Genomic DNA, 23,832 nt, shown 5'->3' with positions numbered 1-23,832 from the left:
ATACTCACGAACGCGTGTGCGACTCTATTCCACCTGAAAAGCACTCATTGATTAAAAAGCAGCCCAATTCAAGGCGAACGTAGGTATAATGCGCTGGGATACGAGAATATCAATTTACACACGTCCTCGAGGTGTTCTGTATCATACCGACGTGGTCAATAAAATTTGTCACCTGACCACTGTTTCAAGCAGCTTTGCTATTCAGATACAGTATTTGTAAACATACATTGACGGGGAATATACTCAGTGCGACTGTAGATCGAAGTGTCAATTATAGATCTCCTTTCACCGTCCTGAAACCCAATTTGAGGATGAAGTAAGATATGTAAGAAATAGAATCATATGAATATAAAGGCTTACCAAGGTGCAACCATTCCCACTTCCCAATTTAAACATGCTGCGAGGCACAAGATCAGGAAGGAGGATTTTCAAGGGAGCTATAGTCCAAAATTTGACAATGTCTCTTTTAGAATCACAACAGGAGCGCCATTCGCTCTGAGGCAAACGTCGGAAATGCGGCAGGACAAATGCATTTGCAGGAGCTGGAAGATAAGAGGTTAGTCTGATCCGTCTTGTTAGCCACAACTCGCTCAAATGTTCTCAAGCGCAGGCGAGCTGCTGCAGCCAGCCAATGAGATCGGTTTGCGACTCGGTTAAAGACAAACCCTCGGAACATCACCTCAAAGTGATATTTTCCCATTGTTCTGAAAAGGTGGGAGATGTTTAGCATTTGGGAGCAAATTTGACGGAAACCTCGAGTTTGAGGGCATTGAGGAGATCAGACAGTCTCTTGAAGCAAGCCACGTACATGGAGTAGTTCATCAAATGTTCCAAGAAATCCAGCCGCATGGGTGGTTGCACACACAACTTTGGCGCTGCGGCTCAGTGCTTCCGGAATGTCTCCAAATCCCAACATCCAGCCCCAGTGCCTGCAGCCAGGGTCAAGCTGCAGACAGATGTCTCTGACTGGAAAGCTTGTCCGAAGCTTGTTACCACAATCAGACTGCAGACGACAAGGATTTGGGAGTTCACTAATGTTATAGATTCACCCTCTCACTTTTCGGAGTGCGCTGATAGCTCGGCAGCCCGCGACTCCATCATCTTTCCAAAAAACTTCTACCGATCGTAAGTAAACTTCAATTCTGATATTTTAAACTCGACTTTTCTATCATCGGTCTCTTTCGGTTAAAGGACACCCATTGATCTCGCCATCCAACATGTCGCGCCTTGTCCATCTCTATGTCTCCTTGATCGCATTCCTGCTTCTCGGACAGGCAACTGCGCATTTCCTGATGCACTTGCCGCCAAGTATCGGTTTTGACGATGATCTTGAGGGAGAGGCTCCTTGCGGAAGCTTCACCGTTGATTTCTCGACCGATAACGTTACGAATTATTTCGTTGGAGGAGATACCGTTGCCTTGGTATGAATTTCGTCAGTATCCGAATGCACCTGCTTACCTGTAACTCAGACTTCTATCCATCCCCAAGCTACATGGTTGTTCCGTGCAACTCTCGATACCACTGCGTCCGGAAACTGGACGTCTCTACTCCCAGCCATTCAACAGACCGGTCTTGGCGACTACTGCGAGCCTTTCGTGGCAGTTCCAGCTTCATGGGCTGGATCTAAAGGTGTCATTGGCATTGTACAAGATGCTCCCGACGGAATTCTCTACCAGGTATGCCGCCTACGCTTCCAAGAAAACTTACAAGATACAATGGCTAATGATCCGTTTAGTGTGCTGCTGTCAACTTCATTACCGGTACTCAGACCTCGGTGCCATCAATCTGTGTGAACGGCACTGGTTTGACGGCAACATTCACCGCAGATGCTGTCCTGTCGAGTCTTCCTGCAAGCTTTACGTCTTCTGCCACCTCTTCAGCAACATCTTCTGCCTCGACCGGCTCCTCGACGGCAAAGTCTTCTGCCAACACAATCCACGTTTCTACATACAGTGCGCGGGGGCCTTTGGCATGGGTGACTGTTTGCTGGTCTGCCGCTCTTGTTGCATACCTGTTGTAGGGGATTGAATAAGGAAGTACATCTGAAGGGCGAGAGATTATGCTTCGAGGACTGAGAATACTAAGGTGTTTCCCTGTTCGTGAGCTAAAGAGCGTCGCATGGTTCGCGACTTTGAACAAGCAATAAAATGGCAGCATCCACACAATCCTCTGGTCTATCCGAAACTAAATTTGTATTGAAGTGATGTCTTGGGATCTAGACCCTGTATCACCACGAGGTCAACGTGGAAATAAGAAATTGCCCTCCCTCTCCACGTCCACGTCCACGGTTCCACCGTCACAGCGCTCGTAGATCAGATGTCAGTTTCCTCCCAGCAGCGGGGGGCTTTCCCGCATATTGATAACGGCACCCCTCCCCCCTTCTATGCATGCAGGCGAACCCATCGAGAGCCAGCTCCTGCAGGTTTGTGGCGGTTATTATGTCCGCAAAGAAACGCAAACTTACTCGTTATATGTCTCAGACATGCGATAACTGGGTTGTGGGACCGAGTCTGGGTCCGTCCCTGGATATTTCCCCACGCTGTGGTCTGTTATGTTGCTGTCGAACATGCAGGGCACAAGACGACTAGCGCAAGCAAGCAAGCAGCACTTTTCGATTCTACTTCTTTTTCTATTCACCTTTACTTCGTGCTTTCACTTCCAATCCTGTGATAGCAAGTCTTCTTCGAAGGACAATTGATCATCGTTGCGATTCCTTCGCCAGCTGAACGAATCTCAATCAACACACCAGAACCAGCGCCGAGTTAACTCACACTCGCCGCCCTGGAAATGAAGCTCCTCATCACCATCCTCTCCTCCATCGTGAGCTTGGCTCTCGCCGCCAGCTCGACCACAATGGATATGTCCGGTATGTCCACCACAATGGACATGTCTGGCACCTCAACCACCATGGCAATGTCCGCCAGCACCCCCGTCGACACCTCTCCACCCTACACCATCACCGCGCTCCCGAACGTCAAGAACCAAACCTCCTGTGTCTTCAGTACTTTCTCCCATCCCTCTTCCTCCCCTCCCCTTTTTTCCCCTCCTCTCTTTCCCTCTCTAACGCCCACAGATTGCCTAATCCCCATCGGCCTGGCCGACTCCTCCGGCTGCGACGACGTGACCGAGAACTGCGCCTGCCTCTCCGCGCCCGTAGACGCAGAGTCCTTCTTCAGCACCTGTATCCAAACCGTCTGCAAGTCCAGTACTGCAGCGTACATTGCCTCCGCGACGAGTCTGTATGAGAACTACTGCTTGTCGATTTATGGGAGCGCGAGCTTGGAGGCCGCTACTACGGCGAATATTCTCGCGGATGCGAGTGCGGCGGCGCCGAGTAGTACGAGTGCGAGTAGTTCGAGTGCGAGTGCGACGGCGAAGAGTGCGGCGAGTGGGGGGAGGGAGAGGGTTGGTTTGCTGTGGTGAGTTTTGCATAGTTGGGTAGTGTGGATTTTGACTAACTGTTACGCAGGCACGTGGCTCTTGTTGCGGTAGGTGGGATGGTGGTGGCGGCTTGGTTGTAGAAAGGGAGAGAGAGTGGTGATTAGAGGTGCCTGATTGAGGGTATCCGGACATATTGTGGATTATGTGCAGGGACGAGATAGGTTGCGTCTATTGGACCTTGCAATTGAAGCTAATTTCGACCTGAATTTCCATGTTCTGAAGAGGTGAAAGACTGCTTGGCTTGTGTTCTTCGGTCGGACATGATTTCAGACCCTATCTTTGTCAATTATACCATTTCATGCCGCTTGAAAAGCACTCGATGTCAATTCGCAGGTTCCATCTTTCAATTTATCGGATAGCCTAGGAGGACATGCTTGAATACGTCTTGTACGGCTGCAAGATAACCTCTTCGTGAGAGCTGAAAGAAAGTTGGTAGATAGTTCTACTTTGGACCTTAATTGCTGAAGAGCATATCTCTCATGATACTTAAAATGGGTAGTCAGTGCTACACTCTCATCTAAACTCTCCAGACTCCAAAGCCAAACAAATAAGCAATGGCAATTTTCTTGCCTAGAGATATTAGCAGGCCAAGTCATTATACATCTCCGCACACAAACTCAAGACATGAAATTGTACCAGAGCTCTTGCAGTCCAACTTTTGAATAAGCAAGAATAGTGTTTGTTGCAATAGTAGCACTTCTATCTCATTTATAACCACATTACCTCATCTCATGTAAAGGTTCGAATCTAATTCTAGCGAATATCTCTCCTTTCAATCGAAAGCTAAGATTTCTACGAATAAACTCAGTCTCTTGCTATACCCGTCTTAGATAAGTACTATCGTAGGTTTCCAGTTATTTCACCACCTTATAATGATTTCTGGCTTTATCATGTACGCAGATGAAATTGTTCCAGCAAGTTACGGTCACATGAGTCGATCATTGCCTTTTAGGTTCACTGGGGTCTGCTATCCCTACTACACGAAGCGGGATATTATGGCGGAGAATGGATACAATTGTATATGGCACAGGATGGTTCCAGATATCTCCAGAAATTAGCTGATTTCGATTCCCGGACTTAGTGCTGGTGTCATCGCAAGAACCTTGGTTGGAGCTTTCCTGGATTCCATCTAGGAGAGTATGGATATGGTAGTTATGGATACTACATCTGCTGGAGCGGTGAGACGTGCCACTCTTACAATTGATTCCACAAGGCTTTAGTGCTGGAAAATCTTTGAGAGTGAGCTTGTTGCTGCAGGTGCTTCCTGGCGTCACTGGGGGGTGCGAGCATGTGACTTTGTCTTTTTATGGAGTACGTACGTGCCACGTTGAGTATAAAGAGTCTAATTCCAAGGTCCCAGTGGCTGTCTACCTAAGCTCTAGAGATGACGTTGCTGAGAATAAGATGAGCGAGGAGTAGAGAGAGTTGCACGTGATGCCCACCTGATATTAATCTCGCTTAGTATTTTACTACGTTATATATTGATTCATCAGACAGCAGCCTAGCTCGATAACTACTCTTACAAGATTCCACATCTCATAACGCATCTAAGCCCATCTCCACGTCATCATTTCTTCCAGTCTCACATGACGTTAGTTGTTATCAGATCACTTAGCCGCACTAACCGGATCCAGAATACGAATTTCACTAACCACATCCAGAATACGAACCTCAACTAAGTTTCACACCACGCCGTAGACGGGTCATCAACGAACCGGTCAACAATCCCCCTTTTATAAGATGGAAGGACAAGATTTCTGCATTCGGGATACGAACCTCTCCTGCAGCAGCCATGGATGGGACCTTCACGTTCTTTGCGCTTGGGGGCGAGAAGCCGATTGACTTGAAGGTGGACGCGAAGGGCGATCCGGTTAGGAAGAGGCAGCAGCATCGGAAGAGTAGGAATGGATGTGGGAATTGCAAGAGGAGGAAGGTTAAGGTACTTACTTTTGATAGAGATGATGAAGGGGAGAGGAGATGGATGGCTAACACGTGACACAGTGTGATGAATCGCAGCCTTCTTGCTTGAATTGCAGGAAGAGAGGATTGGAATGCAGTGTTGTGGGTGGGAATAGGGTCAGGACGAAGAGTCCTGAGAGAGAGGTTACGATGAAAGATGCGTCCCAGCAGTGTGACTTGTCACCTGAGGTGCCGTATCAGCAGTCTTTCCTGAGTCCAGACTCCGCGTCTCTGTCTTCAGTTCCCTCTCAACAGGGTATATTTGGTCCAGAGTCTAATTCTCAGTCTCCCTTACCACCTGGTGATCCATCTCAACAAGACATATTTGCTCCAACCACATCACCTACGCAATACTTCCTGTCTTCGAAACAAGTCTGGTGTCGAACGGCCTTACACCCGGAGACAATAGCTGAATTGGTTTCTCAATATGGCGAATGGGGAAACGTCAAGAAAACAGACAGCGTGGCTACGAGCCCCGTCTCCTCAATCCCAGGCAATGTCGACTTGATCCTCCGCCGCAGTCTCGCGGAGAGGGAGCTCATTCTACATTTCGAACTGTTTACCTCGAAATGTCTACCCATGTCCTCCACCATCTGGGAATCGGAAGTCCTCAACGATGCCCTCCACCACGACTACCTAATGAGCGCCGTTCTCCTCATGGCCGCATGTCACATCAACCACTACCTCCCAAAAGACGACCTCTCACGCCGTCCCCTCCTCCACCACTTCGGAAATGCCATCTCAGGTCTCCGCATGGCGTTGCAAGAGGAACTCACCCCGACCAGCTTCAACAACATCATCTCCTGCTCTTTCCTCCTGATGCTCTACAGCTGGACGTACATCGAAGCCGCGCCCGGCGTCCCCGTCGAGGTCGTTGAGATGTTCCACGACCCAGTCACGCTGTTCTACTGCCTCAAAGACTGCATCGTGTCCTCGCAATTCCTGCTCTCCAAGACCTCCTGGAGCAGGGTCTTTGCTTATAGGCCCACTGAGGCCCTGGAAGAGTACGTCCGCACCAATAAATTCCGGGACCACGAGTTTGGGGAAAGAATGACGCATGTAGCACTCTGTGGACTCCGGAGCCGTGATCCAAGCTGTTCGTCGGCGGATAACATGAACGCGATCCAGCGTCTGGGTAATGCTCTTTGGGCGGTCAAACTATCGCAGGGTGATCTCGAGGGCTCGGGGGTCGCGGATGATATCAATCGGTATCTGTTCACCTGGCCGCCATTCTGCACCAAGGGCTTCATCCAACAGGTCCGAGACAATAATCCGACGTCTCTGTGTATTTTGCTGTACTACTACGCTGCGATTGTGGGGATCCTGTCCGAGAAGACGTGGTGGATGAAAGATCGAGCGTGGTTTATGTATCCGATGTTGTTGCAGAAATTGGAAGGCAGATGTGAGGAATGCATCGCGCCTGCGCGCGAGCTGGCGGGCGAGAATGGGCGGCTGATGGGGTTTTGAGATCTGACTGTATGCGGGGTTAAGGTTATATACCGGTAGACTTATTTGTATTATATGGGGATCATCTCCTCTCAATACTTCTGTACGGTACAGTACATAGGTTAGAAATAGACATACATTCCACTCCACCGCATTTCGGCCGGCTGAGACATCACGATCCGGACCAGCAACGGCCCAAAATACCATGTGCAGCCTTACTCTATTGCAACCATAAATATTCCACAAGGCAGAATCAGAATTGATGCACTGACTCATCAATCATCAGAGCTGAAAATCCGCACCTCGCAATACCGCCTATCTGATCTCACCGTGTCACATAATCTAGGCGCACGCACGCGTCCCGTCTAGGTTACCTATCTCCCGCAGCCGGACTTTACAGAAACTCCGCGACAGAGGGTCCAGACGCCATTTATCGCCAAGCCTATCTCGACATCCAATCTGCACGTTGCATCCCGTCCATCATCCATCATCCATCATCCCTTTCAAGATTCCCCCGATTCTTACATAGGTGCAATTAGGTCTTGTTTGGAATACGACTGACTGAGTGCGGATGGTCATGAATCATCTCCGCACTCCTCCCACGACGACGACGTATTCCCAGAACGGAATAAAAGTGGGAATATTGTCCGTTCTGGGAACACGAACGATGGAAAGGAAGCGAGCGCCATTGGCCAGGCTCGGAAGTTATGAAGGGCCCCTGTCGGGTGGTGCTAGTTCCCGAGAATCAGAATTGCAGTTGTGCCCAGGTGGTGGCTTTTTTGGTGTTTATAACGTGTGGGAGGGCGCTCGCTGTTGTTTTCTTTCAACAACACTCACTCTCTTTCTCTTCGAGTGAATGAGATTTATTTTCGAGAGCAATTTTTTTTAACTTGCGACTTTTTGACATCGTGGTTGTTTTATTTTGGTTTGTTTGTTTTATCGGAGATCAGACACGATTTTCTCAGCCTCGAGGTCGTGCACCACTATATATTTCACGTGATCGTTATATATTTGTTTAATTCGATTTCTACCTATCTTGGGAAACGTCGAGACTTTACCCATTTGTGAAGATGGGGTCAGAAAAGATGGAAGATAGGAGTGAGAAGGTCACTTCGATTGCGTCCAAAGAGGGGATCAACCATAAAACATCGTCTAGCAACGGCGAAGTCACGTTGAATCCGGATAGTAGCGAGAAATGGACTCGTTCACATCTGACCGAGGACGAGAAACGGATTCTTGATAGACAAATCGACGCTCCCGCTGTGAAGGCGTCGTGGTTTATGTTGTTTCGATATGCTACCAAGGTTGATCTTGCCATCATTGCTCTGGCAGCCTTCTGTGCTATTGCTGCCGGTGCTGCTTTTCCCTTGATGACCGTAAGTATCCCTCTTTATAATTATGTAGATCGCCAACTAAACCCCACAGGTCGTGTTCGGACAACTAACCACGACCTTCGCCCGTTTCTTCCAAAACGCCACCACCAGCGCAGATATCGCGGCCTTCCGCCACGAAATCAGCAAGCTCTCCCTCTACTTCGTCTACATCGCCATCGGCTCCTTCACCACCATCTACATCGCCACCGTCGGCTTCATCTACACCGGGGAACACATCACCCAGAAGCTCCGCGAGCAGTACCTCGCCGCGGTCCTCCGCCAGAACATCGCCTATTTCGACAAGCTCGGCGCCGGAGAGATCACCACGCGCATCACGTCCGACATGGTCAACATCCAAGGCGGTATCTCCGAGAAAGTCGGGTTGACGCTCACCGGCGTGTCGACGTTCGTGGTTGCGATTATTGTGGGCTTTATTAAGGATTGGAGATTGACGCTGATTTTGTTTTCCGTGGTATTTTGTATCGTGTTCTCGATGGGTGGGTTCTCGAGGTTCATGATTAAGTTTCAGAAGGAGAGTCAGGCGTATTCGGGTGTGGGGGCGAGTTTGGCGGAGGAGGTGTTTAGTTCGATAAGGAATGCGACGGCGTTGGGGACGCAGGATCGGTTGGCGGATGAGTATGATGGGTATCTGCTGAAGGCTGAGAAGGGAGGCTTTAAGATGAAGACGGTAGCCGGCTCGATGTTGGGGATGATGATGTTTATCATGTTCTGTGATTACGCGTTGGCGTTCTGGCAGGGCTCGAGGTACTTGGTCAAGGGCGAGATTGTCGTGGGACATATCATCACGATTCTGTTGGCGATGATGATGGGTTCGATGGCGCTGGGACAGGTGGCTCCTCATGCTCAGGCTTTTGGAGTTGCTATTGCGGCTGGTGGACCCATCTACAGCTTGATTGATCGACCGACTTCCCAAGAGGAGGTGGTGGTTGGCGAGAAGATCCCTTCTCCTGAGGGCGCGATTGAGCTTAGGGGTGTGAAGCATGTTTACCCTTCGAGACAAGAAGTCGTTGTCATGAACGATGTCGACCTTGTCATCCCTGCCGGCAAAGTCACAGCATTGGTTGGCGCTTCTGGATCTGGAAAATCAACCATTATCGGTCTCATCGAACGATTCTACCCTCCAGTTGCTGGTCAAGTTCTTCTTGACGGTCAAGATATCCAGACGCTTGACCTCAAGTGGCTACGACAGCAAATCTCTCTCGTCAGTCAAGAGCCAGTGCTGTTCCGTACTTCGGTATATGGAAATATTGTCCATGGTCTCATTGGTTCGCCGATGGAGAATGCGAGTGATGAGAAGAAAATGGAGTTAGTTATCGAAGCGGCTAAGATGTCGAATGCTCATGAGTTCATTTCTTCTTTGCCTGAGGGCTATGATACTGATGTTGGTGAGAGAGGTTTCTTGATGTAAGTTTTTGGCATTACCCAGGTAGCATGTGAATGGATGCACCAGAGACTGACAGGTGAAATACAGGTCCGGTGGACAGAAACAACGAATTGCCATCGCACGAGCTGTCATCAGTGACCCCAAAATCCTCCTCCTTGATGAAGCAACATCCGCACTCGATACCAAGTCCGAAGGTGTTGTTCAAGCTGCTCTCGATGCTGCATCCAAAGGACGTACCACCGTCGTTATTGCGCATCGCCTTTCAACCATCAAAGGCGCAGATAACATCGTGGTAATGGCAGAGGGTAGTATCATTGAGCAAGGCACACATGACGAGCTTGTCGAAAGGAAGGGAGCTTACGTTCAACTTCTTGATGCACAAAAAATGGTAGCTGAAACATTGGCTCACCACGACGAAGATACAGATGAAGAACCTACTACCGGCACTCTGGAGAAAACCCAAACTCGAGCAACAACAGCAAGCGAAGGAATGGTGAAGCCAACACGGACCATGACTAGCAAGTCGCTGTATGATCAAAGGGACGAGACTCGAGATTCCGACTTCAACTACACCCTATGGGAAATGATCAAGTTTGTCTCCGTCCTCAACCGCAAAGAATTACCCGTAATGCTATTCGGCATCTTCTGCTCCATCCTCGGCGGAGCCGCAAATCCCCTCCAAGCAGTCTACATGGGCCACTGCATTTCCGCACTCTCTCGTCCCGCTTCCCAATACGGCTCTCTTCGCCACGACATCGACTTCTGGGCTCTCATGTTCTTCATCACCGGCATCGTCATCCTCTTAGCTTTCTCCCTCCAAGCAGCGTCATTCGGCTACGGTTCCGAACGCCTCATCTTCTACGCCCGCTCAAAAGCCATCCGCGCCATGCTCCGCCAAGACATCTCCTTCTTCGACCGTCCCGAGAACTCCTCTGGTGCTCTTGTCTCGATGCTCTCCACCGAAGTCACTGGCCTCGCAGGCATCAGCGGTGCTACACTGGGTTCCATCCTCTCGGCTCTCACAACCATCATCCTCGCTCTCGCTATCGCCTGCGCCATAAACTACAAACTCGGCCTCGTTTGCGCAACCGCTATGCCGGTCCTCATCTGCTGTGGCTTCCTCCGTTTCTGGGTCCTAGCCCAATTCCAGCTCCGTGCCCGCAGAGCGTACGAAACGTCCGCCAGCTTCGCATGCGAAGCCACGGCCGCGATCCGTACTATCGCCTCGCTGACCCGCGAGGATCAGGTATGGGATCTGTACCACGATATGCTGCACGAGCAGACGAGGAAGAGTCTACGATCAGTCCTGCAAACGAGCACACTATATGCCGCTAGCCAAGCAGGCATGTTCTGTGCTTCAGCGCTGGGCTTCTGGTGGGGCGGAACGCTGATCTCTCGACATGAAATTTCGATGCAAGGCTTCTTCATCTGTTTCGCGTCCGTCATCTTCGGTGCCCAAGCCACTGGCGGAATATTTTCTCACGCCCCGGATATGGGGAAATCGAGACAAGCAGCCGACGCCTTAAAGACGCTTTTCGACCGCAAACCCGAAATCGACATCTGGTCCGAGGACGGCGAGAAAGTGCAGGATGTCCAGGGCGCGATTGAGTTCCGGGACGTGCATTTTAGGTATCCGACCAGAATCGAACAACCTGTTCTTAGGGGCATTGATTTGAAGTTCGAGCCTGGACAGTACGTTGCGCTGGTGGGACCGAGTGGGTGTGGGAAATCAACTGTCGTTTCTTTGATCGAGCGATTCTATGATCCGCGAACGGGAGGTGTTTTCCTCGACGGGAAAGACATCTCTACCCTCAATTTACGCGAATACCGCAGTCGGATCGCGCTCGTGAGTCAAGAACCGGTTTTGTACAGCGGTACGATACGGGAAAATATCGTTTCTGGAGCAGCTGAACATGTTGATGAAGAAGTGGTCGTGAAAGCTTGTCGGGATGCTAATATTCATGAGTTTATTGTACGTCCTTCTTCCCCTCCCCTCCCCTCCCATTCCATTCCAATATTTCTTCACGTGGACTAATGAATACTAGACCTCACTACCAGACGGACTCAACACCCTCGTAGGCTCCAAAGGCGTCATGCTTTCCGGTGGCCAAAAGCAACGCATAGCAATCGCGCGAGCATTGATCCGTGATCCTAAAATTCTGTTCGTCACCCTTCCATCCCCTCCTTTCCCCTCCCTTACCCTCGCTGCTAACTTTCTCCCAGCCTCCTAGACGAAGCAACCTCAGCCCTAGACTCAACATCGGAATGCATCGTCCAAGAAGCGCTCGACAAAGCCGCCAAAGGCCGCACGACGATCGCGATCGCGCACCGGCTATCCACAGTCCAGAACGCGGACGTGATTTACGTGCTCGAGGGCGGGCGGGTGGTGGAGAGTGGTGATCATAAGAGTTTGATGGAGGGGAGGGGGAGGTATTTTGAGTTGGTTAGGTTGCAGGGGTTGAGGGGGAAGGAATGAGAGGAGAGAGGGAGAGGGAGAGGGAGAGAGGGGGGGGTGTTTTTGGTGTTGGAGAGAGAGACAGAGAGGTGATTTGCTTTTTTGGGATAGATTGCGTTGGGCAAGCTGTTCTTTGTATTTATTATATTGGTGGGAATCTTCACTTGGTGGGTAGAATTGGATAAAGGGTATCGCTACTCTCGATCGAATATTAGATTTTTTTAATTTGCAAAATGGATGATAACTTGTTGTATTATTCGTGCCTGATCTCCGATTTGAGAATTGCTGGCTGGAGTATTTGATTAAACACTAAGATAGACCACTTTGGCGACTGCGCTGAGATTGTGGTCCGCTCCTCGCGCATATTGCGCAGACAGCGCAGATAGCGCGCATAGCGCTTTCTACGCTCAATTGTTTAAAACTTGGAGACTTTATATAAAAGTCAGTGGAAAGCTTTGTCAACTATCTAAGCTGTTCATTCGACACATGCGATCTTTAGCAATGTGAATCAGTTCTTAAAGCTTTCATATTATTATAGAAGATTGATGCTTAATAATAATGAAAACAAATCGACTAGATGAAAATAATAGAAAGGAGGAATGTCAAGTCGGCAGGAGTAATTACTACATTTTATACCGAGGGAGGAGATTTTCATATCTAAGCATCCTTAAGAGAAAGTAAAGTTCTGCTTGGGATGACTGTTGTTGGTCAAAAAATGCCCGCCCCACTCTCAGCTGCAAGTCATCGGCCCGCCTTGCTCAGTCCTCTCACCGAATTAGACTCAGCCTCACTATTACATCTTCCTCTCACTTTCAAACATTATTATCTTCCCGCTATAATTCATCAACATAAAGCTTTCCTTTCCAAATCTCATGATCCATAACCCAAACCAACAAATCCCCCCCCCCTTCCCACAACGCTCTGCCCCCTCTACCTCCCCCTCTCCCTCACACCCCTCTCCTCCGACTCCCACCACGCCCCGAACTGCACATCCCTCGAACCTCAGCCAACACCGGCTGTCACATCTGCACTTCCATCCGCCGCGCCTCCGCCGTCCCACCCTCTGTCAACCGCTTCAGTCTCGCGCTAAAAGAAGCGGGACGAAAAGAAGGGGTCTGGCTTCTTTGGACGGGAGAGGTGAGGACGGGAGTTATTGTTGCGGAGAGGTGTGCTTGTAGGAGAGAGGTGGTTAAGGCCAAAGGCTGGCCATCGCCCTCTTCAATTTTGGACGGCCGACCGCGAGCCAGGGAACGCGACGTACTTGATTATTCTATCACATATATTTTCCGTTTAACTTTGGTCCAATTTCACTATGTATTTCAAGCTGTGAAAAAGTAAAATGTTGCTAATCTCACGTTATGGTGTAGCGAGGCCCGCTCGTTCTTCACAATCACTATGTGCACTGCACCATTTATAATGGGATTCCCCTTCCGATCACTGGCATCCTCATCATGCTCGAGGGCCTGCTTATCATTCAACAAGATATTCCTCTGACTCATACACTATTCCTTTTTCTCGATCTCTACACTTTTCTCCCGGCAAAAAGTCGCTGGTTTTGGTCCTGTGTGCCATAGCAATTTCCCCCTCCGGCTGAGAGATACACGCAACGAACGGTTGGCTATCTTCGAACAGCTGTCCAATGTCACTGCTAAACTTCAGTGAATCTCACCAAGCGCACGAAACCAAACTCTCCCTCTGTCTTTCAAATTGTTCTACACTCTGCCCAGAACGATGAATCTCTACGAATTGCCAGCGCGGAAGATGTGGTCATTTGACATCCAAGTCCCACCCCGGTCCTGGATAGTGCATAGAACACCTTCAAGCCACAGTTTTTTCCCAATATCCTGCGGAGCTTGAGATTGCGAAAGCACGCGGTGTGCAACGCGGATGGCGATGGTTAGGTAGAAGTTGTGAGGGCCGGACGCACTGGCCATACGTGGCTCTGGGGGCCGGATGGTAGATTCTGGCGGCGGGGCGAATGGTAAACTATAATCGACACTCCTGATAATGTGAGAAATGGCGGTTGATGTTTGCTCGGATGCTGCTGCTTGTGTGAGGACGTTGATATCATCGCTGGGGAGAAGCGAGAGTGACGAGACGATGAGTTCGTTGATTAGTATAGTGATGGCGTTGTAGAATGTAACTACATTGGCCGCCTGTGGAGAAGAGAAGTGTATGATATCCGTGCAAGGATAGGGCGGTGTTGAAGCTACGATGGTGGGAGACACGCTGGAAAACTCGAAGTCAGGGTCAGAGGTTGTCCAACACGTGCTTTGGAAGCAGATGTCATCCCGAAGACTAAACGCGCGACTCAGGAGTGTTTGAACAGATGTCGACACGATTTGTTTGTGCGTGCCACTGCTAGTTTGGATAGATGGATCTGCAGATCGTTCTGATAGTATCGTGTCGTACTCACAATACAACGCTGGGAGTTGTGCGAAAGCGTTCAGTAGGTAGGCAAGAGCTGACCTGGGCGAAGGTAAATGATGATCGTTCGGTAAACAAATAGTTGTCGTATTCCATTCTGGTTGTGCCATCAACGATGGCCGGCGCGCGATGAGAGCTGCTACAATCATCATTGGCCGCGTCACCTCAAGTAGTGCAATGGCGAGCGGGTTGCTTCTATTCAATAAGGACCCGTGCATGGCCAAAAGCTGCTCGAGACCGTCAATATGGCGCAGCCAAGAGTGATCTTTGCTGCGTGTCGGTGCGATGGCCTGAATCAGGGGAAATCAGTAAAGAGCGAGCTCTTTGCGCTAGGATTGAGCGTCATTTACCTCATGCAGAGATAGTGCGACCACCGAACTGAGAGTTTCCGAGAAGAAGCCAGTGCTATCACAGCAACAACTTATGGTTGTGTTGACCATGCTGAGCGCTTGGAGATATAGACGCCTGCCGTAAAGAACGAGAGGTAGCTGCGCATGAGCAAGCCCATAGAAAGTTGTTGCTAGGGCTTGAAAAGAATGATTCCTGGCCACCCGCTCTAGCGAGTCTACATGATGGCTTATTGCTAATAACTGGCTGTGGCATATGATCTTTATGGGGCCATCGAGATTTGTGACTAGGTGGGCGATGAAATGGTCGTGTCGCATCGCTGACTCGGAGGGTGCTGGCCAGATAGGATATGCTTTGGAATCGCAAAGCACACGTCGAGAGCCAGCAAGAAGCTTTGTAACTTGAGAATCACTCTGGCATTTCTTGACCTCCTTTGGAGAGGAAGTCTCATCCCGCAGCCCCGAGGGAGATGTATGGCCTAGCTTTCGTAAGACTTGTGCTTTTGCATCGATGAAAAGCATCTCCCGATAGCCTTTGCAGACAATGTTTGCCCTGGCGCATCGAATGCAGGCCGGGCGCTGTTGGTCTGAAGCACAAAAGATTATATATTAGCCACAAGATGCTATTCTTCCTCCTCCGGTTGAACTGTTCGTCTGACTTACCGCACTTTACTCGGCGGCGCAAACATGTCGTACAAGCCCTGGAACGACCCTTGTTGTTGCCCATAATTTAAAAGCTGGACAAGCGTGAACGAAGGCTATCACTAGAAATAAAAGATGGACGGACCTGAGAAGCCTCAGAAGCCTTAGGTATCTCAGCCCCGGCCCCGGAAAACGCATGACGCCATCTTACGCCAAGCATTCCCCTACAGTACTGTGAACTCTGTCGCGAAGAGGACCGTTTAGGGACTAGGTTAGTGCTCACTCATCGACTCCACCACCACCACAAGCTTTGGCTTAGCGAAAAGTTTCCAAGAACTACTGCAACCTTACCTCGTGAACAACCTCTGTTTTGAGACGCAAACACCTTGGCAAAGTTGCCCTCTCAAGCTTAGTACTCGAAAATGGTAGGGAGACATGTATATCTTTACGCATGAGGTGCTCGCTCAGCTTGAGAAGAATTCTTATAAGAAGACTGATCTTTTTCTCTTCACCTTTGCTTGCTCATCATCCCTCTCCTCTCATCACCATCACATAGCCACCACCACCCTCTTATAACTATACCACACCCTTTCATACCTACATCTCATCTTTTTACGAGCATACAACACCTCGTGTATAAACACGTCACAACCTTTCGCAGCAATGTACCTTCTTATTCTCACCAGCCTCACAGCTCTGGCATTACCTGGTACCTGCTTTCCAGCCTGCTTTCCTGCTGTACATGATTTGCACGTCAAAACCGACAGTGGGCTGCTTCTTGGCTTTGTCGAGCCATCCGCTCCCAACGTCCGTCAATTTCTAGGCATCCCATTCGCTCACCCTCCAACTGGACCAAGAAGATGGCTTCCCCCTTCGAAATTGCGCTCAAGTGCACCCCTCAATGCGACCAACATCGGACCTGCCTGTCCGCAAATAGCCTTCGAAGGTGCAGAGTCCGGTTTAAGCGTGTATTCACCAAGCGGTGGCAACCAAACTGAGTACTTTCCTCTCGACTCATTCAGCGAAGACTGCTTAACACTCAACGTTTGGGCGCCGTCAAGCGCCAAAAAACAACTACCAGTTATTGTATGGTTTTACGGCGGAGGCTTCATCCAAGGAGGAACAAGTTCACTGTATTTTAACCCACAATCCTGGATCCAACGAACTCAAGAGCATATCGTCGTCACCGTCAACTCCAGAACAAACATATTTGGGTTTCCTAACGCCGCGGGCGTGGCCGAGCAAAATCTAGGCCTACTTGACCAGCGTCTCGCTCTTGAATGGGTTCGAGACCAGATTGCCCATTTCGGTGGAGACTCGTCTAGAATCATTGGTTGGGGTGAGAGCGGAGGAGCAGAAGCCGTCGACTACCTTAACTTTGCATATCCTTCCGATCCAATCTACAGCGGCACAATTCTCGACTCCACGACTGCTCTCTTCCCCAAAAAAGGAGGTCGAACATTCGACACAGCTCGGACGAACTTCACCGCTGTTGCAGCGGCACTTGGCTGCCGCAACGCAAGCTCAGAGATCGATTGTCTGAGGGACATACCGTGGCAAGACATCGAAGCCGTCCTTGCGGCAGACCCGACCTTGATGTTCCTACCCATCGTCGACAACACCACCGTCTTTGAAAACTACACCGAGCGCTATTCAATAAACGCCATATCCTCCGTCCCCGCTCTCATCGGCACAAACCAGCACGAATACAACGAAGGGATCCCAAGTCCCCTCAGCCTCACATTCAACCAATCCACTTCAGACAGGGATACAGACGAGATCTTCCTGTGCAGCACAGCGCGCACGTCACAACTCCGCCTGAGCCGCAACCTCACCACGTACAGATATCGATATGATGGTAATTTCTCTAACATATCGCCGCTTGCTTATCCAGGGGCATACCACGCCTCCGAGCTACCGTTGATATTCGGGACGGAGGGTGGTTTTCACGGAGCATCTACCGCGTATGAAAAGACAGTTAGTAGAACGATGCAGGACTTTTGGCTTGACTTTGCGAGAGATCCGGAGCATGGGCTGCGCAGAGCCGGATGGGGGACTTATGCCGAAGGCAAGGCTGTGTTGCTTGGTGATGTGGATCAGCCGGTGAAGGGTATTGATGTCTCACAGCTCGACGACGTCTGCAGTACACTTCCGGTCATCGAATAAGGGAAGCTAATGAGGTGCTTAAAAGCTCCTTGCGAGAAAGAATTTCGGGGCATGGTGTTGCGGGGGTTGTGAGTCTAGATGTTGAGAGAGAAGCAACAGAGGAAGAGGAGATATGGTGTTTGAGGGTTAGTGTGCAGTTTGTCTTGTTGCTTCTTGGGGTTGGGGTTGTGGGTAAGGATAGGGAAGAGGTGAGGAGCTATAGGAGAGTGGGGTTAGTGGACTTGAGTTTGGGGTGGTTGCCGATGCATGAAGATGAGTAGGTTGACGCTTGTTTGATGGTCTTCTGGAGAATTTTCATGTCTATTGAAATCAGATATGGAAAGAGATGCGCTCATAAGGCCTGAAAGCTCTATGCCTGAATGCTCAAGCAATTTGAAGGTTGTTTAGTACGGTCACGTGGATCTATTTCGATCGATCCCGAATAAAATACCGCAGAAACTTGAGGATTAGCCTTCTATTTTCTGAGGGATTACGTTTTGTGCTAGAATAAACCAAATACCCTGCGGACGTGAGCAACTGCTGCTTTAACCTGAGCTGAGTGTGAGCACGCCTGAGCCGAGGGCGAGCATGCTTGAGCAGAGCCTGAGCATCCTGAGCACGCCTAGATTCAGCCTGCGCACTATAATGTGGAGCTCATTTCCTGTCCAAACTACTGACGATTATAGATTTTGAAGAACTATCATCTTATTAGATGATCACGGTTTAGGCCTTCCTCGTTTGCCTATTTATTATTGGGAGAGCTTAAAAAACTGTGGAAATTAAATGAAATTAAACGAAAATGAAAGAGATTGAGGTGCCTGAAACCTGAAATTCGAGGTCAAAGTTTAAATTGAGGCTTAATATTTAAAGCCTGAGGTTAAAAACATATTAATAATAAGTTTATTTGTCAAGAACTGTCTAGATTCCTTATGGTGACAGTTTTCAGTTCTTTTAGCCCGTACTAGTACGGGTTGGTGACGGTTCAGAGCCAGAAACGGCCCAACCCACCCATCAAGAGCGCTGTGTAACGGGCATTTAGCTTAAAAAAATAACATACCTCGGCATTGAAGACCCATGTTAATCAAGGGATGGGCCAAGGTCGGTATAGATTCGAAGTTCTCAGACCGTGGATAGAAATGAGGCAGTTTAAATAGTGTCGAGAAAGTCATGAAGCGAAATAATGCCTTGCAGAAACTCTTTTGGAAATACAGTTATTTGATATTGCAAACGAAAGAAAATTCGAGGCATCAAAAAGACCCTGATGGATTTAGGCGTTGATAATGCGGGACGAAACTCTCCGTCCCGAAATCGTAAAGAAGTTGCTTTCATAGAATAATTTCACCTTCGTTGTCAAGTAATTCATTGAGATCCCCAAACGTAATAATCATCTCATTCAAACACCTTCCTAACATGGACCGAGCCGCACAAAGTAATACAGCGAGCAAGTTGGAAACTGATTCTAGAGGGCATCCGGGAGCGAGCCGAGTGGAACATACCTCAAAAACCAACATATGCTGATCATGTGGGGTACATGCGGCGCAAAAATCTTCGACGAAACCAAACGTGCAGTGTAATCTAGCGGTGTATGGCGTGTTGGTGGCTGCTATGCGACCAATCACTATATCCGTGAAGGTCATTGTAAGTAACACAGCATAACCCGATTCTTGTTAGACTGTGGGGCAGATATCGATGTCAAGGACAATAAAGGTTACACGGCGCTCCATTACGCGGTTGAGAAAGGGTCTCTAGAAGTAGTAACCTTGCTTTTGGATCGAGGTGCTGATAAGGATGCATCCAACGATGATGGATGGGCAGTAATTCATATCGCCGTGGAGCGTAATCAAGAAGAGATAGTAAGGCTTCTGATAAAAAGGGGAGTTGATGTAGGCTCTAGGATTGATCCAGCAGGACCCTAGCACCCACAAGTAATGATGATGGACTGTATTTCATTCGTTCAGAGAAATCATCCATGTATAGAACGCGGTGAATAATGTGAGGTAGATACTGGAGCCTCTGTTTAGATCTGCCGAAAGGACGCTGCCAAATGATGCAGATAAATCAAAGCGAGGGAAGTAAAAGTGTAGGGAAGTGAAATATGTACAGAGGTCAAATCTTCACATTGCTCATCTTCGTCGGACGCTGGCAAGGTGATCATCCAGATGCAAATTTTATTCTTCGAATTTCGAACAGTATCTTAGAGAGAAGGCAGTGCGGCTTGTTTATCGCCTACGTTTGCGTCTTATTGTTATTGTAGGGACAGTGTATACAACATTTCAATTGAACCAATGAAACCACCATACAAGTTCAAGCCGGCTACCCATTCAATCATGATAACAAATTCACCAACTTCGAAGGAGCAAGACGGTATTCCGCCAAGTAGACAAACGTGATGTACTGTACTTGCACAGTACAACAGGCTACCAACATGTAAGAGCTAATCAAAATATAAATATAAATCGGCAGCACTGGAGTGACATTAATTAGCTTTCCAGCGTCATGAAATCGGCCTCGACGGTTGCTTACTCGTGGAAAAGTTTCGTTTGGACAATCCGCATCTGACTACATGGCTTCGTCAGTAGAATACCTCAAACAATAGGAAACTTCATTACCGTGCAACTATCGTCTATGAAACTGCCGCAGTTACTGTCGGCACAAAGAAAGATGGTAGTCGGCGGCGGAGCACAATCCACGCAATCACCATCGTGCTCGACAATGTCGCCAATGTCTTGGGCAGGAAGTGCAGCAACGAGATAAGGAACCATCAAAAAGAACCATGCTTCAGATAAATGCATAGTTGTGAGAAGTCTTGACTTGACTCGGTCGATTTTGTGTGGGGACTCAACTATAGCGATCGGCTGGTGATTGCAGAGAAAATAATTGGCAAATCATATACGACTTTTGACCCCAGCGGTGTTGCTTTATACAGGCGATGGAAAGATAAGGGAGTTGCAGAAGGTTCTTGAAATGCCATAGTCTTAGGTTGTTGGAAAAGGATAGAATATCGGACGGTAGCAGGTCACTACGTGTGGCAGGTCAATCAGTGACACTCCCGAAGGGAGTACCAGAGGTCAGGGGACACTATTATGGTTGCAGTCCAAACAAGAGTTCCGATCCCTGACAGAGATGTTTTGGGGGCGGTGAGATATCCAACACTTGGAAATGAGTATCCCCCTTGCATCGGCAGTTGCAGACGGTAACATGTATCAAGTTGCCCAAATCGGCGACCTGCCTGTCGTGGTAGGGTTGTTCCTACCTTGTTGGAGAATGGGCGGTTGGTTTGTGTTGTCTTCCCGGTTCTTTTGCGGCCTTACTGCCTGCAAGGTAAGCATGCAGTTGCACAGTAGCACAGTGCTAACAGTAGCACAGTAGCCCAACCCACAGCTGAGAGCTACCACGTGAAAATGCACCGTCAGCAACCAGGTTCCCTATGTCACCCCCCAGGTTATCCATAGGTGAAGAATATGAAAGCCAGCAAACGTGCTTCGGGGACCTGCATGCGTTCTTGAGTTTAGAATCTACTATACTAGACAGTCCCACCAGGGTCCGCCACCGAGAAGATCACCTACGACGACCACCCTGAGTTACTGACACCAACACCACCCTCAAGATGACACGAGCAATTTTCGAACTCACGCCGACAGACGAAGTTCTCGTTCTCAACTCTCTGACCCTTCGAGATGCCATTGAAGCGAACAAGATGTTGTTGATATCGTTCTTTCACAAGTTGATCCCTAGCTGTGCCCGATTCGTTCACATATTCGAAGAGGTAAGCCCACCATTATTACACCCACTCAAATCGAGTCTGCAATTGACAGATGTTGCTTCGCCCGCAGACTGCGCAAAGTGCGCGCAACAGCTTCGAGACTCAGTTTGCCCAAATCGACGTTATGGAGAATGCAGCTGTCTGCCAAACTTTCAACATCACATCATACCCAGCTATTATGTTGTTTCAGGGTATGGACAAGATCCAAAAATACAATGGAGTATTGGAAGAAGCACAGTAAAGTTCCCGAGGTCCCTGTTTCCACAAAGTACCTGGCGATATTCTAATCACTTTTATTAGCATCATGTCGTATTTGACGAGACAGACCTCACCTATCGTTTCAATCCTCACACCCAACACCCTTCCCGACTTCAAAGTTGCAAACAGTGTTGTAGTTGTAGGATATTTGGCAACCGCAGATAAACAATCCCAAGATGCATTCACCACGCTTGCAACGGACATGCACAATGACTTTCTGTTTGGTCTAATCTATGGTGAAGCTACGCAATTGCCAGAGCAGACCACAACTCCGAGCATTGTGATCTGCAAGAGGTTCGAGGGGCAAGAGGAGGAGCATGAAATTTTGAAGTTCTTACACGACGTGAATTTGATGCGTACTCTTGTCAAGACAGCTAGCCGACCATTGGTAGTCGAATTTCGACCGGAGCTGCATGATGACTATTTCAATGTAAGGGGAGATACTCGTCTCACCCAATTTGTCGTCTGTACCTAGCTGACTTGAAGCTGCAGTTAGGAATACCGCTTGGATATATACTCATCAATTCCGTGGCTGACCGAAAACGATTAGCCAACATGGTTCGCTCACTTGCTAAACAATACAAGAATCAAATAGTGTTTGGCACCGTGGACAAAAAGGACATAGGAAGGTTCCGAAACTGGGCTGACGAGATCTGGTTCGAAATGGAACATTGGCCAACCTGGCCATCGTTTGCCATTCGCGAGCCTATCAAGAACTTGCGATTCCCATTCGACAAACGGCTTGACCTGACCGAGAAGGAGTTGTCCAAGTTCGTGAAAGCTTTCAAAGAGGGAAAGCTCATGCCGACAATCAAATCAGAGCCACTGCCCGATGAGCAGAAGAGCCCAGTTATCGATGTTGTGGCCTTGAACTACGACAATGTTGTCTTAGATAACGCGAAGGACGTGCTACTTGAGTTCTGTACCGACTGGTGCCCCGGATGCAAAAAGTCTCGCTCTACATACGAAGGTCTCGCTACGTTGTATGCTTCCGATGAAACTCTGAAGAGTCAGGTCACTATTGCAACGATGAATTTCGAGAAGAACGACTGTCCGGATCGCGACGTATTAGGCGTTCCGTGGTTCAAACTATTTCCTGCACATAAGAAGGAATCCGCGTCGCTCTATTTTGGACCAATAACGTTAGAGGGGATGGCTGGATATATCAGAGATCATGGAACCCACAAGGCTTATCCGAAATTTGATTCGGTCAATACTATTACCGACGGGGTGGTTGCATAGCTGGCTTTCACGAAGACTTTCTTTAAATCGAAATCAGGTTAACTTAATATACTGATTCCATAGTAAAGCATAACAGCATCTCCATAAGGGCATGTTGAAACGATGACCTGTGTAGCATCACAAGTAGCACCAGCTAGCACGTAAAAGGAGCTTCTAGGCTCTCCCCTCTGAATGAACCACCCTTCCTCCATCTTATTTTATGGTAACGTACCCTGGTTTTTTATGTCACACCCTCTTCCCAGCGATATCATGCTGGTTTCCCTCAATAGACAGTTATTGTGGGCAGTTATGATTAGCCGAGTCTTTGTCTGGACTTCTCAAGCTCTAGATATGCTTGATAAAATATGTAATTACTTTCTCTACGAATTAATGATTAGAAATGGTTTGGCTTCAGCTGTACCCGTCGCTAGTCCGTTCACCCTTTTAGCTTGAATCTACCATCACCATCAAACCGAAGTCTCATTTTGCTCATTCTCTTGTCGAGGGGCATGGAGCAAGTGTTATCCATGCCCAGAGCTTCCTTAACCTGTACGTTGGTTAGTGCATGGACGATGGATATTTCGTGGTAGAGATGGAAAGTCTCACTTCATCGTCCTGCATAGCTATTGCAAAGGTCGACACAGAGGCATTGTGGCTGACGCCATTCTGCCATAGTGCATAAATCCCGATGAGGACTGAAAATGTGCTGAACAAGATAGCTAGGCCGTAGGCAATGAAAAGGTTCGAAGGTTCATAGTGGTAGACTGTCGCCTCGCTGGTTGTAGTGACCTCAGTGACCACAGTCTGACTAATAAAATTCTTAGTTTTCTGGATGAAGAGGTGGAAAGAGCCAAATTTGTGTTGCGGTCTTACCAAAGGCTGGGATCACTGAGAAGGCTGAGACTAACATTGAGTGAGAACTCTTCAATATCGTCGGAGAAAGAATGATT

At 48.7% G+C, this 23,832-nt stretch overlaps 10 protein-coding genes across 10 annotated transcripts; 8 read left to right on the top strand and 2 right to left on the bottom strand.

Moving 5' to 3' along the window:
* The first annotated feature begins 1,101 nt into the window (after positions 1–1,101).
* LY89DRAFT_609858 (uncharacterized protein) lies at positions 1,102–2,117 on the top strand. Its single transcript, XM_018210532.1, has 3 exons — positions 1,102–1,421; positions 1,470–1,676; positions 1,736–2,117. The coding sequence occupies exons 1-3, from the start codon at positions 1,218–1,220 to the stop codon at positions 2,018–2,020; spliced, it is 696 nt and encodes a 231-aa protein (XP_018075659.1). The 5' UTR covers positions 1,102–1,217; the 3' UTR covers positions 2,021–2,117.
* A 691-nt stretch (positions 2,118–2,808) lies between these two features.
* On the top strand, positions 2,809–3,669 carry LY89DRAFT_715524 (uncharacterized protein; the record flags this gene model as incomplete). Its single annotated transcript, XM_018218215.1, has 4 exons — positions 2,809–3,001; positions 3,074–3,419; positions 3,470–3,488; positions 3,592–3,669. The coding sequence occupies exons 1-4, from the start codon at positions 2,854–2,856 to the stop codon at positions 3,667–3,669; spliced, it is 591 nt and encodes a 196-aa protein (XP_018075658.1). The 5' UTR covers positions 2,809–2,853.
* A 1,413-nt stretch (positions 3,670–5,082) lies between these two features.
* Positions 5,083–6,994, top strand: LY89DRAFT_778872 (uncharacterized protein). Its single transcript, XM_018222247.1, has 2 exons — positions 5,083–5,380; positions 5,443–6,994. The coding sequence occupies exons 1-2, from the start codon at positions 5,234–5,236 to the stop codon at positions 6,865–6,867; spliced, it is 1,572 nt and encodes a 523-aa protein (XP_018075657.1). The 5' UTR covers positions 5,083–5,233; the 3' UTR covers positions 6,868–6,994.
* Positions 6,995–7,916: 922 nt separating this feature from the next.
* On the top strand, positions 7,917–12,100 carry LY89DRAFT_665738 (multidrug/pheromone exporter, ABC superfamily; the record flags this gene model as incomplete). Its single annotated transcript, XM_018212865.1, has 5 exons — positions 7,917–8,222; positions 8,272–9,644; positions 9,712–11,596; positions 11,670–11,785; positions 11,848–12,100. 5 exons carry the CDS (start codon positions 7,917–7,919, stop codon positions 12,098–12,100), a joined length of 3,933 nt encoding a protein of 1,310 aa, XP_018075656.1.
* A 789-nt stretch (positions 12,101–12,889) lies between these two features.
* On the top strand, positions 12,890–13,327 carry LY89DRAFT_431394 (uncharacterized protein). The gene has a single exon (XM_018207475.1). It carries the CDS (start codon positions 12,952–12,954, stop codon positions 13,255–13,257), a length of 306 nt encoding a protein of 101 aa, XP_018075655.1. The 5' UTR covers positions 12,890–12,951; the 3' UTR covers positions 13,258–13,327.
* Positions 13,328–13,506: 179 nt separating this feature from the next.
* Positions 13,507–15,580, bottom strand: LY89DRAFT_705124 (uncharacterized protein; the record flags this gene model as incomplete). Its single annotated transcript, XM_018217430.1, has 3 exons — positions 13,507–14,733; positions 14,857–15,440; positions 15,517–15,580. The coding sequence occupies 3 exons, from the start codon at positions 15,578–15,580 to the stop codon at positions 13,819–13,821; spliced, it is 1,563 nt and encodes a 520-aa protein (XP_018075654.1). The 3' UTR covers positions 13,507–13,818.
* Positions 15,581–16,158: 578 nt separating this feature from the next.
* On the top strand, positions 16,159–18,096 carry LY89DRAFT_770557 (alpha/beta-hydrolase; the record flags this gene model as incomplete). The annotated part of the gene is made up of 1 exon (XM_018221855.1): positions 16,159–18,096. The coding sequence occupies one exon, from the start codon at positions 16,159–16,161 to the stop codon at positions 17,659–17,661; it is 1,503 nt and encodes a 500-aa protein (XP_018075653.1). The 3' UTR covers positions 17,662–18,096.
* A 1,220-nt stretch (positions 18,097–19,316) lies between these two features.
* Positions 19,317–19,556, top strand: LY89DRAFT_577873 (ankyrin; the record flags this gene model as incomplete). The annotated part of the gene is made up of 1 exon (XM_018208919.1): positions 19,317–19,556. A coding segment is annotated over one exon (240 nt), but the record flags the coding sequence as incomplete, so codon positions are not given.
* Positions 19,557–19,793: 237 nt separating this feature from the next.
* Positions 19,794–20,749, bottom strand: LY89DRAFT_681853 (uncharacterized protein). Its single transcript, XM_018214387.1, has 3 exons — positions 20,250–20,749; positions 20,164–20,199; positions 19,794–20,105 (listed from the first exon to the last, which is right to left on the bottom strand). The coding sequence occupies exons 1-3, from the start codon at positions 20,430–20,432 to the stop codon at positions 20,079–20,081; spliced, it is 246 nt and encodes an 81-aa protein (XP_018075651.1). The 5' UTR covers positions 20,433–20,749; the 3' UTR covers positions 19,794–20,078.
* A 498-nt stretch (positions 20,750–21,247) lies between these two features.
* LY89DRAFT_665735 (uncharacterized protein) lies at positions 21,248–22,903 on the top strand (the record flags this gene model as incomplete). Its single annotated transcript, XM_018212864.1, has 4 exons — positions 21,248–21,406; positions 21,456–21,640; positions 21,704–22,091; positions 22,154–22,903. 4 exons carry the CDS (start codon positions 21,248–21,250, stop codon positions 22,901–22,903), a joined length of 1,482 nt encoding a protein of 493 aa, XP_018075650.1.
* Between the last annotated feature and the right edge of the window lie 929 nt (positions 22,904–23,832).

This window comes from Mollisia scopiformis (genome assembly GCF_001500285.1).
Source record: "Mollisia scopiformis unplaced genomic scaffold LY89scaffold_5, whole genome shotgun sequence".
Lineage (NCBI taxonomy): Eukaryota > Fungi > Ascomycota > Leotiomycetes > Helotiales > Mollisiaceae > Mollisia > Mollisia scopiformis.
Note: the sequence above shows the minus strand (reverse complement) of the source record. Positions and strands in the feature narration are given on the sequence as shown.